The 16,499-nt window shown below is 41.1% G+C and overlaps 1 protein-coding gene across 1 annotated transcript in view; it reads right to left on the reverse strand.

Annotated features, from left to right (window-relative positions):
- Window positions 1-1,125: 1,125 nt before the first annotated feature.
- The window catches only part of LOC149817621 (uncharacterized), a 55,727-nt gene continuing 40,353 nt past the window's right edge, over window positions 1,126-16,499 (reverse strand). The window contains exons 18-19 of the mRNA XM_089985933.1: window positions 1,938-2,060; window positions 1,126-1,752 (exon numbers count right to left, since the gene is read on the reverse strand). Coding sequence (XP_089842059.1) covers window positions 1,605-1,752; window positions 1,938-2,060 — 271 coding nt within the window. The 3' untranslated portion in view covers window positions 1,126-1,604. The remainder of the gene's footprint in view (window positions 1,753-1,937; window positions 2,061-16,499) is intronic.

The following is a 16,499-nucleotide window of genomic DNA, read 5'->3' on the forward strand; positions in this document are numbered from 1 at the left end:
GTGTCAAGTTTTGCCACCCCTACTTAAGATGGAAGCCACCATATTGTCTCAAGCAGGAATAATGATATACACCCAATCCTGTATAACATAACTCTGGCAACTTTTGAGCATTATTTTTTCCATGGACAGGGAGACCACCCAGTGTTGTGAGAGGCGTACGCCTCAGTACTTGAAGCGTACGCCTCAGTACATAATTATCTAAAATAATTTCAAATATAACACTGTTTGGATTGCCATCACTATGATTTCAGCTAAATGTTTGATGCAAGTTTCAATAGCATTAATAGCGCCCGATTAATTGCGTGGTGGTAAACCACTAAAAATCTTGCATTAGTATAACTAACTTAAATTTACATATACCTGTATATAAGTAAGAGATGTGCGCAAAAGTGCATTGCAGAAAAACTATAGTTTCATGATAGTTCTATTGCATGTATGCATTTGATATGTCCAAGAAAAAAATATTTACTAAGATTTTTTTTGGTTTAGGCCGTTTTTGATGGAAACAAATTCAAGGTTATAATTTTAAGAAATTGGGAGCTATTTATTTTTCAAGTCCTTCAAAAACCTTATATTTACTAAATCAACCATCAAACAAACCCATATATATATATAACAAACTCATATATGTATATTTATATTAAAAAACCATTTACCAGTGCTATTTTATTAATATTATATATTTTATTATTTTGATCATGAAGCTTACGCTTCAACGCCTCGAGGCTTACGCCTCGCTTCATAACATGCTCAACGCCTCGCTTCGCCTCATCGCATTTAACAACCTTGAAACCACCCTCTAAATCAGCTTGCTAAGCCTGCCATACTTACGATTGCTGTCCTGACAGTGTAAACCTGTGGCACATCCCTTGCCCCGAGGAAGTCGCCAAGCTTCTCTGAGCAAGGGCTTATCCTTTGCCCTCATTAATGCAGGGGGCTGATGCTCATGGGAATGGAACCCTGACCACCCGTCTAGTGGCCAAGGCCCTTCCACTGCACCAAACCCCTTGGGGCAACTTTTGAGCATTATTGAATATTGAGTTCACCAGTCTAAAAGACTGATAGATATAAAGGCAGATACAAGAAACAACAGAAAGTCGGAAATTAAACTATTTGTATGCCAAATTGGAATATCACACGGCATTCACTGTACATTATTTGTATGCACATACTATACACCTCAGCATTCTGATCCAGTAATATAATGTACTGTAGCGCAATCAAACAAAGTAAAAACTTTGAAACCTGGTATACATAGGGTGAGCAATTCTCACTACTATAATCCCCTTATAAACACCGCGTAGGATCAAGCTGCAGAATTTAGGATCTGATCTTCAAAACAATATGCTACCTTTTCCTAAATCAAATACAAAAGCTTACATGTGCTGGCAAGGCACTCGATGCACATCTCAGTTATGCCAACTGGACAAAGCAACCTATACATCTGCCATGTAAAACCTCATAGTGGTGCATCTGCCGCGGTCCACACTTCCTACCGTGCTGGCTATAGAGGAAGTGATGCTGACTATACTATAGGCAATGCTCACACATGCACATCTTCTACATGATAACATTATGTATGCATGGGAAACCCAAAAAACCTGTTACTTGTCAAGCCTCAGGTTGTCACACAGGTGCCCCAGTTCTGGTCTGGCCTCCATCCATGCAGTGAATCCAGATTCACTTGAGCTCGTAGTTGTGTTCACAGTATTAAAGAGATAAGACCTGAATGCAATCAGGTAAAAGTACCGCCTACAAGTAGGCATTCACAATGATTTAGCGATAGAATGAGTAATGCAGAAGTTAGCTTGATGAATGTTGAAAATCCAGGCACGCTAGTCACTGTGAGAGTAATGAGAGTGAAAGATACACCAAGTAGATATTCATAGAAAGCAGAGATGCAATTCAGTTGCATTCTGCCAAAATCTTATACTGACCTTAAGGCCTTGATACCGACATCCATAAGGTACGTCTTGTTCTCATCATCAATATCAGAACATCTCTGCAACTCTTTTCTGTAGTGGAAGATGTCGTCTCTAAGGTTACCAGCACCCGCACACCTTTAAAAAACAGCAGCGAAAAAAAATACTGAGATAGGTAAAACATACATATTATCCACCATTAGTCCAGGAACACCCAAATTAACATATGTTGTGGTAAAGGAAATACAGTAACAGATAATAATTGACCAAGGACACTGCCAGCATAAAGTTGAGGTACACATGTTGGAAGAAGGCGTCACAAAATATGAATTGCAGGTCTCATAAGAATAGCAGTCAACCGAGGTGGTATCCCATGTGGTAAGCTGGGTCCTGTGTCAAGCTGAAGGCCCAGGATCAAATCCCTCTGCCACATGGGGCGGCTGTTGTTCTGGTAGGGGTCCGCCTAACCCCAGCTTGCTTTTCAAAAAGAAAAAAAAAAGAACAGCAGTCAAACTTTTACTGGACGGATTGATGAGGACCAGTTTACATAAGAATTGTGGAAGAAGGAATTTATCTAGGACAGGCGACCTGAACAAGGGAAAATTTTCAGAACCACCTGATTCAATTTGATTCATCTTGCTGACCAGTTCACACCAGCCAAATTGACTTAATGGCACCACTTGTATTTTAATGGCACTACAGTGCAGATACTAAAATACTGCAGTTCTTGGCAACTCATACGCCATATTAATATTATCACTGATCTGAATGGTCTAAAGTAGCCAAATTATGACAGTGAAAATCTAGCAAAAGGACACAAATAGCTAATCTAGGTCAGACATGAAACACTGCAGCCGGATGCTACCACAAACAAATTATTACCACATCAACTTAACCTAGATTTAATAGAACTGGTGCTCAGATACAATGAAGAAGCAATTTAACTACACAATTTATGCAATGGCAACTGCAAAGACTCCAAAAACAGTAGATATTCGATGTTTCAAGGAAATTTTCCACAAGTGTTATGATTCTGTTAATCTCAACTTATCACTTTTGCACAGGAAAACATGTTATTTTCCCTGTCATCCTCACTTCCAATCTAGAGATTTGCATTTACTCACCTTTTCATGTTAGTCCTTCCAAAGTTGAGTCAAATCCAAGGTTTACCAGACTAGGAAGCGGAAGCAGAAGTGGAAATGAAACGAGAAGTGGAAGTGAAAAGCGAGGTATTTTAACATTTATAAGAACCGAAAAGCGAGAAATCAATTTAAAAAAAAATAAGAATAAAAAAGGAAGTGATATGTGATCAAATGGGAAGCAAAATACTAATTGAACAGGAAGGAAATAAAAGCTAACATAAAATAACTATTCTTAAATTTCATAATTTTGTGGTGTAAGAACTAAATTTTTCTCAAAATCTAAAAATGACGGTTACCAATTTAGAAAAAGTACATGAGAAGTGAGTGGGAAGCGTAAAAGGAAGCACATGGAAAACATGAAAAGAAGCGTAATAGAAGCACATAAGAAGCATGTAAGGAAGCAGGAAAGAAATATGGGAGAAGCACATGAGAAGCGTGTGAGAATCGATATTCCCATCAAATTTCGGAAGCAAGGAGTATCATGCTTCCGAAGCAAGTTTCAGACAAGCGCACTTCCCACCTATCCATAAAACTCCTGGTATCTCTGGTTAAATCAGCATTACACACCTAAGAAAGGTTGTTTTTCCTTGATCACTATATGCCTCCAAGCGGGCCTAATAGTCGTCCTATAAAACTTTTCCTTCAACCGCAATGGCATTCTACGATCGCACAACACTCCAGTTGCACTCTTCTATTTCATCCACCCAACCTTTATCCTATGATTTACATCTCCATCAATTTCTCCATACTTTTGAATGATAGATCCCAAATATTTGAAAGAATCATCCACCGGTATTTCGTGCTCACCAAGCTTCACTACACTCCCATCACTACTTCGTTGCTTACTAAATCGACATTCCATGTATTATGTCTTACTCTTACTCAACTTAAAACCTCTTGCTTCCAAAGTCTGTCTCCATAATTCTAACTTAGCATTAACCCCAGCTCTAGACTCATCAATCAAAACAATATCATCAGCAAACAACATACACCACGGCACATTTTCTTGAATTGATCTCGTAAGCTCATCCATCACTATAGCAAATAGGAAAGGGCTTAAAGCAGATCCTTGATGTAACCCAACCGTTATAGGAAAATTGGTTGTCACCCCTCCACAAGTGCGGACATTGGTTACTACTCCTTCATACATATCCTTAATTATACTAATGTACTTGAGAGAAACACCTTTCTTCATCATTGTCCACCAGAGAACGTCCCTAGGTACTCTATCGTATGCCTTCTCCAAATCAATAAAAACCATATGCAAATCTTTGTTCCTCTCTCTATTTCTCTTAATAAGTTGTCTAAGAAGATGTATAGCTTCCATAGTTGATCTTTCAGGCATAAAACCAAATTGATTCTCCGATATCATGACAACCTTCCTCAACCTAGACTCAATCACCCTCTCTCAAAGTTTCATAGTATGACTCATGAGTTTTATAACACGATAGTTTGTGCAATCTTGTATATCACCCTTATTCTTATATAGAGGCACCAAAGTACTCTTCCTCCACTCATTAGGCATCTTATTTGTCCGCCAAATCTTGTTAAAAAGATTTGTCAACCATTCTAAACCTTTCTCTCCCAAGCATTTCCAAGCCTCGATAGGTATACCATCTGGCCAACTGCCCTTCTTGATTTCATTTTCTTCAAAGCCTCTGCAATTTCTTTCTTTTGAATCTTACGCATGAAGTCACAATTCATCTCATGAAAAGGAATGGAGAAGTCTCCAAGATCTTGAGCATGACATTCATTAAATAGCTTATCAAAATAATCTTTCCATCTCTCCTTAATCTCCTCATCTTTGACTAAAACCCTTTGCATTTCATCTTTGATACATCTAACCATACCCAGATCCCTCGATTTCCTATCTCTCATCTTTGCAAGCCTATAAATATCCTTCTCGCCCTCTTTGGTATCCGACTTGTCATAAACCTCCTTATATACCTTATCCCTCGCGTTCCGAACTATTTTTTTAGCTTCCTTCTTTGCTATCATATACTTCTCCAAATTCTCATTATCACGACTCTTAGATTTCTATAACACTCTCTTTTAACCTTAATAGTTAATTTGACATCCTCGTTCCACCACGATATCCATAAGATATCCCTTGTACTACTCCATCTAAATCTTCCCAAAATTGATGCTTAATGGAATCATCTAAACCTACTTGAGGTGCATAAACACTAATAATATTAATAATTCTGAACCTAATACTAATTTAATAAGTAAAATCCTATCACCCTTCCTACGGACCTCAACTACATTATCTATAAACTCACAACTCATAACAATCCCTACTCCATTCCTATTCCTATTTATTCCTGTATACCAAATCTTATATCCCCAAGGTTCTATCACTTTTGCTTTCTCACCTACCCATTTGGTCTCTTGTAGACATAAAATATCAATCTTTCTCCTACACATAACATCTACTAACTCTACCAACTTACCAGTTAAAGATCCTATGTTCCAAGTGGCTAACCTAATTTTATGGTCTTGGACTAACTTCTTTACCCCCACCCGTCCAACAAAGTGAGGGAACCCTTGCCTATTTGACACCACACCGGGACGCCGGTGTGACGCGTCGCTTTCGGGCGACGACCTAGCAACCCTTCCCATTTATCACTGCCTCTGGGCCTATAGAGTACAGCGCGTCGCTCAGTAGGGAACGCCCTCCACGAAATTCTCATATTGGTTCATATTCATAGGGTATGACTAAGTTTTTATGCTGGCTGTCACAGGCCTACTGCACCCCTCCTCCTTTATCCGGGGTTGGGACCGGCAGTGTATAACTAAACAGTTATACACAGGCGGAGTTTTCATCGAGTTTTCAGTTTTCCATTTGTTTTGCTTCATCATCTTCTAATATCTATCTTTCTAGTTTCTGTCGTGAAAATCTATTCTTTAGTTTCCTGTTGATTCATCATATTTAGCATCTAATATTCTGATATCAGTACAGTCGAGTTCCCTGGTTTTCCAACCAGGAATCTGCCTGTGATATCCTCATTCATTTTCGTTTCCTCATTCATTTTATGTCAAACTTTCCATACACTAAAAAAAAAGGTATATATAGAGCTCCCATTTCTCTTGTCGTGACATTGTGCCGATTTCTGTCAACTGTGTCCGTTTATGATAAAACAACCCAGTTTCAGCCACTAGTGTTATTTTCGAAAAAAAAAGGTTGTCAACAAGCCTACAAATGGATACTTCAGCCAATTCGGGTCTTTCTTCCAATTTCCTGGGGCAGCTAGTTTCGGAAAACCTAACTACAAACAACTATCTAACTTGGAAAAGGCAAATTGCTCCTTTTATTTGAAGTCAAGACCTTTCAGGTCACTTGGATGACTCCATTCCAATGACCCCAGAATTCATCACAACCGAAGCCAAAGAGGATGAAGGATTGCCGAATATTGTTCGCAATCCTATATTTGTTTCTTGGATGAAGCGCGATCAGGCCCTTGTCGCATACATCACTTCCACGTTATCACAAGAAGTACTGATTTCCATTCCTGATGATTGCACATCCAAAGTTTTGTGGGAGGATTTAGCTCAGACCTACTCTCAGATATCGGAGGCCAAAGTGTTGTTTCTCAAACGCGAATTTCAGATGTTAAAAAAATGGGCAATGAGCATCATTGAATTCTTAAATCAAGTCAAAAGCATCACAGATCAGTTAGCCATGGTTGGATATCCAGTGTCAGATAAAGAAAATGTGCAGCAGACACTGAATACTCTGGGATCAGAATATCATGTTCTTGTGACGTCTTTATTGTGCCTACCTACGCTACTCAGTTTTGAAGAATTACGTGTCAAACTCTTTCAGTACGAAATGACTCTGAAAAGCATGTCTGATGCTTCAGCAGGACAATCATCTACGCATGAGGTTCTTGCCACAGGGATAATAGTTGATCGTTCACGAGGAGGACGTGGCAGAAGCAGGGGAACTCCAATCCAAGGTGGACGTGGGTTACTACCTACACCAAGTTCCAATGTCAGTTTTTCAAAGAATGTTCCCACATGCTACCAATGTAACAAACGTGGTCACATCAAAGCCAACTGCTGGTTCAATCCACAAAATCGGAATAAAACACAAAATAATAGAAATGCTGCTACATCAGGAACTGCAGGTACATTTCGAGTCAGTGATGATGGCTAAGGATCTTCTCTTATCTGCGATGGCCAACTTGAATCTAAAACACAGTGATGATGGAATATGGTATGTTGACTTTGGGGCAGCAGCTCATGTCACTGGCAATGCAGGTAAGTTCTCTACTTTGACTCCTTATCTTGGTAAATCTAATATTGTAACTAGAGATGAGACTCACCACCCTATTTCAAACATAGGCAATGTCCTCATTCCTGTCATCTATTCCTTTATCTTATGTTGTTCATGCGCCAAATATAAAGAAAAATATTATCTTTGTTTCTAAGCTTGTTGACTCTACCAATTCATTTGTGGAATTTACTCTTAATTCTGTCTTTGTCAAGGATCTTCAAACGAAGGAGATGTTCGCTAAAGGAGAGCGACGTGGAAACATGTATGTCTTCAATGAAGATTCAGCCTCCAGTGTCTTGAAGCCCAAGTCTGATCATGTCTCCAAAAGCGTCTTAAGTATATCCAAATGTAATAAGTCAGATCTCTGGCATTCTCGTCTTAGTCATTGTAGTCAAGTCTTTATTGAAAAGTTAGTGTCCAATGGTTTTCTTTCAGAGTTTGTTTCACCTTCATTGAAGGATTAAATGTGTCTCAGTTGTCAGGTCTGCAAAAGTCATGTACTTCCTTTTCATCAAATAAATAAAAGAGCCTTCATGCCCTTTGAAATAATATGTTCTGATGTTTGGGGCCCAGCCCCCAATCCTTCTTCTTCTGGAAGCAAATATTATGTATTTTTTATTGATAGTTTCTCTCGTTTTAGCTGGATATTCTTTATGAAACACAAATCAGAGTTTTTTCCCATCTTCCGTCACTTTCATGCCTATGTTAAAACTCAATTCTCCCAAAACATTCAAATTCTCCAATGTGATGGAGGTGGTGAGTATTCCTCCAAAGAATTTTTAGATTTTCTCCAAGATAATGGGATACATCGTAGAGTTTCTTGCTCGTACACTCCACAACAAAATGAAATTGCTGAACGTAAACATAGACATATTGTGGAAAGTGCAATGAGTATGATGCATGGTTGTAACTTGCCCATTAGTCTTTGGACAAAAGCTTTTCACACTGCCACAAATGTGATAAATCGTCTTCCTATGCCTATCCTTGAAAATCAGTCTCCCTATTATGTTCTTTTTGGTGCACATCCTGATTATGTTGAGTTACGAGTTTTTGGATGCACATGTTATGTACACATTGACAAATCCATGAGAACTAAATTTCAGGACAAAGCCTCCATATGCCAATTTGTTGGTTATGCAGATGAACATAAGGGTTACAGGTGCTATGACCCGGCCAATAAGATGATTAGAATTTCTAGAAATATTGTTTTTGATTAAAATAGTTTTCTGGAAAGTAAAGCAAATCACAATCGAGAACATGGTGATGCAGCTGGTAATTGGTATGATCCATGGCTTAGTGCTGAACTTATTTCACATACTGCCGAAGATACTATTTTGACCCCTGAAGGCATACATGGTGAGATGGTTTCAGATGATGCATCACAAACATGTCTGAGATACAAAGGTAATGTGTATACCAGGAGACCCAGAGAGCAAACAAATGTACCTGCTGAAGAACACGTTGCATTCCCTGATAACAGAGAAGCACCAAGAAGATCAGGCAGGATAAGACATCCTATTGAAAAATGGGTTAGTTATGACAACTTTTCTATGGACTTTCAAAATTTTCTATCCAAGATTGAAAAACATGATGAACCACTTGGTTTTCATCAAGCTGTCCAATCCAACAAATGGATTGAAGCGATGAATGAGGAGATCGAGGCACTTCATGAGTGTCAAACATAGGAGATAGTTGTCCATCCTCCAGATAAGAATGTTGTTAGTTCCAAATGGGTATATAAAATTAAATATAAACCGGATGGTAGCATTGAACGGTACAAGGCACATCTTGTAGCCAATGGTTTCACTCAAGAATATGGTCAGGATTACGATGAGACATTCAGCCCAGTGGTGAAAATGGGAACTATTCACATCATACTTGGCTTGGCAATTGAACATGGATGGATCCTTAGTTAGCTTGATGTTAAAAATGCATTCCTTCATGGAAATTTAAATGAAGAGGTCTACATGGAGCAACCTCAAGGTTATACAAAGGGAGACCCAAAAGAGTATGCATGCAAATTAACCAGAGCCTTGTATGGTTTGAAGCAAGCTTCCAGGTCATGGTTCGAAAGCTTCTCCTTAGAGATTCAGAAGCATGGTTTTTTTCGTTCTCAACTAGATCATTCTCTGTTTATATACAGGAATGATACCACCCTGGTTTTCTTACTCATATATGTTGATGATATTGTGATCACTGGTAATGCTCCAGACCATATTCAACGAATTAAAGTTTTATTGAGTATGCAGTTCAAAATGAAAGACCTTTGGGAACTGAGATACTTTCTTGGTGTAGAGGTGGACAGACAAGATAACAAAATGTCATTAACTCAACACAAATACACTCTTGATTTTCTGACTAAAGCAGGAATGACAGATTGTAAACCTCTACCTACACCCAATGTTGTTAACCAAAAGCTCAGTATTTGTGATGGTGAGTTATATCCTGATGCAGTCAAGTATCACAGTTTAGTGGGTATGTTGCAATATCTTACTTTTACTAGACCAGACATTATATATTCTGTTAATCAAGTATCTCAGTTCATGCATGAACCAAAGACTGGTCACATGGATGCTGTCAAACGCAACCTTCGCTATCTAAAAGGAACGGTAGGCGATGGACTTACATATATTCAATCTTCATGGAAGTCACCAAAACATAACATACTGGCCTATACAGATGCAGACTGGGCAGGGGATCCAGATGAGAGGAGGTCTGTTTCAGGATACTGTGTTTTCATTGGAAGAAATCTTGTCTCATGGAGTAGCAGAAAACAGAAGGCTGTGGCAAGGTCTAGCACAGAGGCAGAGTATAGATCTATGGCAGCCACCAGTGCAGAAGTGACTTGGATTAGGCATCTACTTACAGAGATGGGGGAGGATATCTCAAATTCGACACTTATGTGTGATAATAAAAGTGCTATACAAATTGCATTCAATCTCATTCATCACAGTCAAACTAAGCATATCGAGATTAATCAACATTTCATCAGACAAAAGATAGCAGACAAAGAGATTGAACCCGTTTATGTGCCTTCAGAAGACCAAATTGTTGATATGTTTACAAAAGGTCTTACAAGTCACTGTTTCTGGCATCTGAAGAACAAGTTGCACATGGTTCACTGCACAACTTGGGGAGGGTATTAGAATATATTAGAATATGGGATGGATATGGATCCATTCAATAAAGGATCCATATCCATTCCCAGGTTTTGTATTTTAATGTAATATGAGTTACTAATACAGGGGCACTTTTGTCCATGTGTAAATTATTGTAACCCTATTAAGGCTAATGAAGTATTAGCGCAGCCTGTGTGACGGATACAGACTGCTGATTCCCAACAATATCAGAGCTCTCTCTCTCTCTCTCTCTCTCTCTCTCTCGTCTTTGATTTCTGCAAGAATTCTGACAAAAGACACAATCACAATGTCTCTAATGGACCAGATACAATATGCCACAAAGGGCAAACACCAAACATACACGAGAGAATATAAACTTGAAATAATAGTGGACCAATTATTGAAATGCTTGAAAAAGCATTAAGAAGAATAGGAGAGAAGTCCCCTTTATATACACCACAAGAGGGGACAAGGAGAGCTCCCAAAAGAGTCGTTGGGAGCTCCCCAACGGTCACATTTGTGACCGTTGGGGAGAGTCCCAACAACACTTAAGGGAACCCCCTTTTACCCCTTTAATAACCAGAAAGAAAAAAAGAAAAAAATATATAAAAATACAAAAATGTCCCTAATGGGCACGTCTATTTACACAATGATGAAAAGACCAAATTGCCACTAGTGGGCATTACAAAAGATATACATATAAATAAATACATATATATATATATATAACATCCATATATTTTAACACCCTCTCTCAAACTGATGGTGAGATCACCGAGAGTTTGCTTAGGAGAAAGTAGAAACAGAGTGATGGCAAGGCTTTGGTAAAAAAAATTGCGAGCTGATACTCTAAAGTAACATATGGTAGTTGAATGGTGCCCCGTAAAAATTCATCTCGATGTGCTTTATTCGTTACTGGAAGGTGTGATTGTTACCAATGTAGATGGCACTATTATTGTCGCAACACAACTTCAAAAGAATAGAGATAATGCCTCCCATATCTTTGAGCAGACTTCTCAACCAAACAAGTTCAGTTGTAGTTGTGGACATCGCCCTATACTCAACTTTAGTGGAAGATAAAAACACCTTTTGTAGTTTCTTAGATCTCCAAGAGATTAATGATTCTTTGAGAAAAATGCAATAACCTGTGGTAGAAATACGATTATTGGGGTTACCACCCCAATCAGAGTCAGTATAAGCAATTAAATTAGGAGATAAAGAAGATAAAAATAGTCCTTTAGTTATGGATTCCTTCAAATTCGCATGACAACAGCCATGTAAATAGTAGTAGCAGCATCTGGTAATAGACAAATATGTTAGTGATCCAATCAATTGACAATAAGGAGTGGGATCTTCTAAAGGAGTTCCATCATCGACTCTCATCTTGGCGTTGATTACTTCTGGAGTATAACGCCCCAAATTTCAAACTTGCGAACCTTTTCAGAAAAACAGGCAAGAGACTAGAAATATCTCTTTCCTTTAGAGTTTGTTTATGAAATCAGCGAAAGATTTTTCTTTTGTTAAATCGGAAGGTAAACTGACAACTTTGGGCACGTTAGCTAAAAGAACCAAAACTCACAAAATTAGAGTATCATAAGGAAAATCTGTTACAAACCCAAAGCGTCCAGGACGCGAGCTAAGAGCAGGAAGAAGAAGTCTTGAAGTCATCTTGCAATCGCGTCATCGCCCGTAGTGTACCTAATCATCACTTGTACCCATAGAATGGGTTAGTTTCGCGAAAAACTAGTAGGTGCACAAGAGAGACTATAAGAAACTGAATTAAGTACATTTAATTCAGTAGATTACGCAGTTTAAAACAGATATGCAGTTAAACAGGTACGCAATGCAAGCATGTGAATAGTGCAAACGCGTAAGTATTACAAGCGAATAAGTAGTGCGAGCGAGTAAGTAGTGCAAACAGTAAGCAGTGCAACTGACAAACGCAACATACGATTCAATTGATCGTAGGTTGTGAACCACCACGCAACTAGCTTGTTCTCGTTCCTAGAGCGAGGTCTCTGCATCTAATCATCATCAGGACATCGTTTGACGCTCACTACTTCTAACAAACGCTTTGTCATCATCATCAGGACACCGTTTGACGCTCACTACTTCTAACAAACGCTTTGTCATGAACAACCTTAATCTATTCTCATCTCTCAAAGCCTTACGTGGCCAACTATCACTTGTTATGACTCACTAAGGCGTCATACTTTCTCAGAAAAGCCCACCCTTCCGTAGAAGGTCCAAAACATGATCACTATCTCAAATCGCTAACGATCTGATTCTCACATCTGAGTCATGCATGTAATCATGCTAAAACAGAAAGCCGAAACTATGTATTCATAGTTGGCTATCACAAACAATCTCAGAAGATCATCACAGCTCACCATAACTTTTTATGGTAAGCAAAAACACAAGATCCACGTCGAATCGCTCGGTCCGAAAAATATACGACCTAACAAGGAATTACCGCCCTAGAGGGCATACTTGGTCTTGAACCATACACTTCCTCACAGGAGTTCACCGTCTTTGCGGCTACCCGTTCGTGGAGAGTATACATCCTCACAGAGATTTCCCACTCTAGCCGAGTCACCTGATCTTGATCATATATACCCCCACAGCGAAACCTTTGGGAAGTCGGTCCCCAACAAATGCCATATCCAATGAAAATCATTGCGATACACACATCAACACGAATGACCGCTCTCAGGGTCGATAACCACTAATACAAACAACAAGATCAACGCCGGATCACCTGGTTTGGGAAATGTATAACCTCACAAGGAATTCCGCCCTAGATGGTATACCTGGTCTTTGACCATACACTTCCTCACAGGAGTTCACCGCCTTTGCGGCTACCCGTTCGTGGACAGTGTACATCCTCATAGAGAATCTACCACTATAGCCGGGTACCTGGTCTTGATCATACACGCCCTCGCAGATAATCCTTTTGAGATCAGGTCCTCGATAGACACCCTACTCAGTGATACATGCATCAATAATCGACTGCTCTAAACCATTGACTGTCTCGAGGTCAGTAGCCGCAATATGGGCACAAACATGTATATCAACAATATGCATCGTATCACTCCACACAGAAGCATATAATCCTACACATCGTATTATTGCTACAAGGAATATTGCAATCCTCAAATAGGACCTCAAAGAATGCATAAACGACACATGAGAACACGCAGATATGGCAATCCAGTTGATTCTATAGGCGAAGAGTAACTAACTCTATCTGACAGCCAAACAAAACAACTGAATAAGACAAACACTCGTAACAATGCTCATAAAACATACAATTGCCATAATATGACTCAGTCCATCAGCAAGTAATTAAATTAATCGTAAGGCATAAACCATTACATCACAAGCCATTCATAAGCAATCATACAACAACAGTTATATCATAATATGTAAGCAACTTATAAGACAAGCGGTCACATCAATCCTAGTTGCCACCAGTTCGTAGATTTCAAGTTGTATGCAATCACATCAATCATAAGAGATGCAAGCCGAGAGAGGATTCCCCAAAGGAGGCTGTGTCACAGATGCATCCAACTTCTGCAGAAGAGTTGAGCTAACTAATGTAGCCCATTTCCCCTTAACTCCAATGACTGGGGAGGCCGGATCATTACCCGTGGGGTGGTTGTTAACAACCTGTCCATTGGAATTTTGTACCGCTCTGTCCTCTCCCTTGACAAAACAACCAGAAGCGAATGGGTGCCTTAGGGGTTGCTTAACTAACGACCCATCCTATGTTGTGGTCTTTAAACCACTCGAGCATCTTGCCTGTGAAGGCGAATGTGAGGTCATTTATGTGATTACAACATTGTGCATTTAGCACTATTCGAGGTCGCACGACCATTTCATCCGATCATCGCAGTACTAGACGTGTCGTGCACGACTACAAGTACTCTAGGATGAAGGGGGTATAACTCATCAATAGAAGCCTCAACAGGAGTGTTTCACAAAGATGTAAAGTTTATCAACTTTGTTTTATCTTTTGAAACAACAGTACCTTGTGCCAACATTATGCATGTGATTATCTCGAATCACATCCGCTATCGGGGTATCTACATGACTCGCATGACTCGATACCGGTCTCGATAGACGGGATACGGGTTTCTCAACAAAACACCCGCTAAGAAGTTCACTCGAACCCTCAATTCGGGATCACCCGAGATATGCCAAAAAGGTGAGCAGAACCAGCCAGTCACATGCTTTCCAATGCTTCGATTTGGAGCAGTCTTTGATGTTTTTGCGCAGCTCCTTAAAATCTCAAGTCGACTCTGCAGGACTGCGCACACGAAGAGCCAGGATCCTTGCGAGGTATTCCTCTCCTTAGACGAGGATGTGTCGCTCACTCCCGACCGAACTCTTTTCGCAAGAGGGAGAGTGGTAAATGCCCCTTGCATCCTCAAAGGCATACGCAAAGAGCAAGAACCTGCACGTCATCTGCAATAGCAAGACAATACCAACACATATGCAAAAGCAAGAGCCTAGGCGCAAAGCGCGACGGCAAAATAAAGGCGGTAAGCAGAAGTGCAACGCAAACCCTCGGCACAACGCGCAACGGCAAGTAAAAACTGTAAGCAGGAGTGCAACGCAGAACCTTTGCGCGAAGCGCAACGGCAAAGTAAAGGAACTGTAAGCAGGAGTGCAACGCAGAACCTTTGCGTGATGCACGACGGCAAAGTAAATGACAAGAATCGCGAAACTGCGTCCTTGAGTTAAATGCGTACTCATATAAATATATACGTATATATATATATGCATATATATTTATTTAATTGTCCTTTTTAGTTAATTGAACTCAATTCAATTGTTCAAGACTTCTGTGCAATCTTCCCCTACCTTTGAGAGTTGCAAGCTTACTGGCGTCTGCGAGTGTAAGCGATGGACAACTCGGGTCACGGAGCGCAAGCAGGATCTGTCGCATGAGCTGCAAAAGTAACAATCTTAGCAAGCTAATACCAAAAATAGAAGGTCAGGGGCACTGCCGTCGTCCTGACGTAAAGGAAGCAGAGGCATGGGCATCGTGCCCTTGCACACCTGCTATAAGCGCAAGAAGCAGGGGCAGAGGCTGTGAGCCCCGTCTGACTTGCTGTCAGCGGACTCCGAGGAGGCAGGGGTTGCACCTCTGCCCTCATAAAGCGAGGGCAGGCAGGGTTGCGCCCCTGCCTGACAAAGCAGAAGAGAGGCAGGGTCAAAGCCCTTGCCTGTCAACAACGAACGAAGGCCCGCCTGATGCCAGGAAAAAGCGAGGCAAGGGGGCTTGCCCCTGCCTAACGAGAAAAGAGGCACAGGGAGGGCTCGGCCCCTTCCCCTGCCGCAATAAGGAGCAGGGAGGGCTCGGCCCCTTCCCCTGCCGCAATAAGGAGCAGGGAGGGGCTCGACCCCCTCCCCTGTCAAAACAAAGAGCAGGGAGGGGGCTCAGCCACTCCCCTGCCGTAACAAGAATCAGGGAGGGGCTCGTCCCCCTCCCCTGTAAACACAAAGAGCAGGGAGGGGGCTCAACCCCTCCCCTGTCATAACACGAAGCAGGGAGGGGACTCAGCCCCTCCCCTGCCATGATAGGGAGCAAGGAGGGGCTCGGCCCCTCCCGTGCCATAAGGGGATGCAGGGAGCAGGGAGGAGGGGCTCGACCCCTCCCCTGCAGGAAGAACCACGAAGAGGCAGGGGCTCCGCCCCTGCCGAGAAATCCACAAAAGGCAGGGGGACAGAAGCCCCTACCGAAAAGGTGGGCCGACGCAGGGAGCTCCGCTCCCTACCGACGAAACAAGAGGGACAGGGGGAGCGGAGCCCCCTGCCAACGAATGGAGACGATAGGAGGCTCTGCCCCCCTGTCAGTCAACCCAAAGAGAGAGATAGGGGGGGAGTCCCCCAGTCGACAACAGGCAACGACAAGGGGCTTAGCCCCCCCCCTCCCCCCCCCCCGTCGGCCGATCTTGAGAAAGGCAGGGGGTAACCCTGTAACGACCCCAATCCATACCCTTTAAAAATGCAATTTTTTTTTCAATGCGGA

Source organism: Nuphar pumila, chromosome 13 (genome assembly GCF_984573655.1).
Source record: "Nuphar pumila chromosome 13, dmNupPumi1.hap1.1, whole genome shotgun sequence".
Classification (NCBI taxonomy): Eukaryota; Viridiplantae; Streptophyta; class Magnoliopsida; order Nymphaeales; family Nymphaeaceae; genus Nuphar; species Nuphar pumila.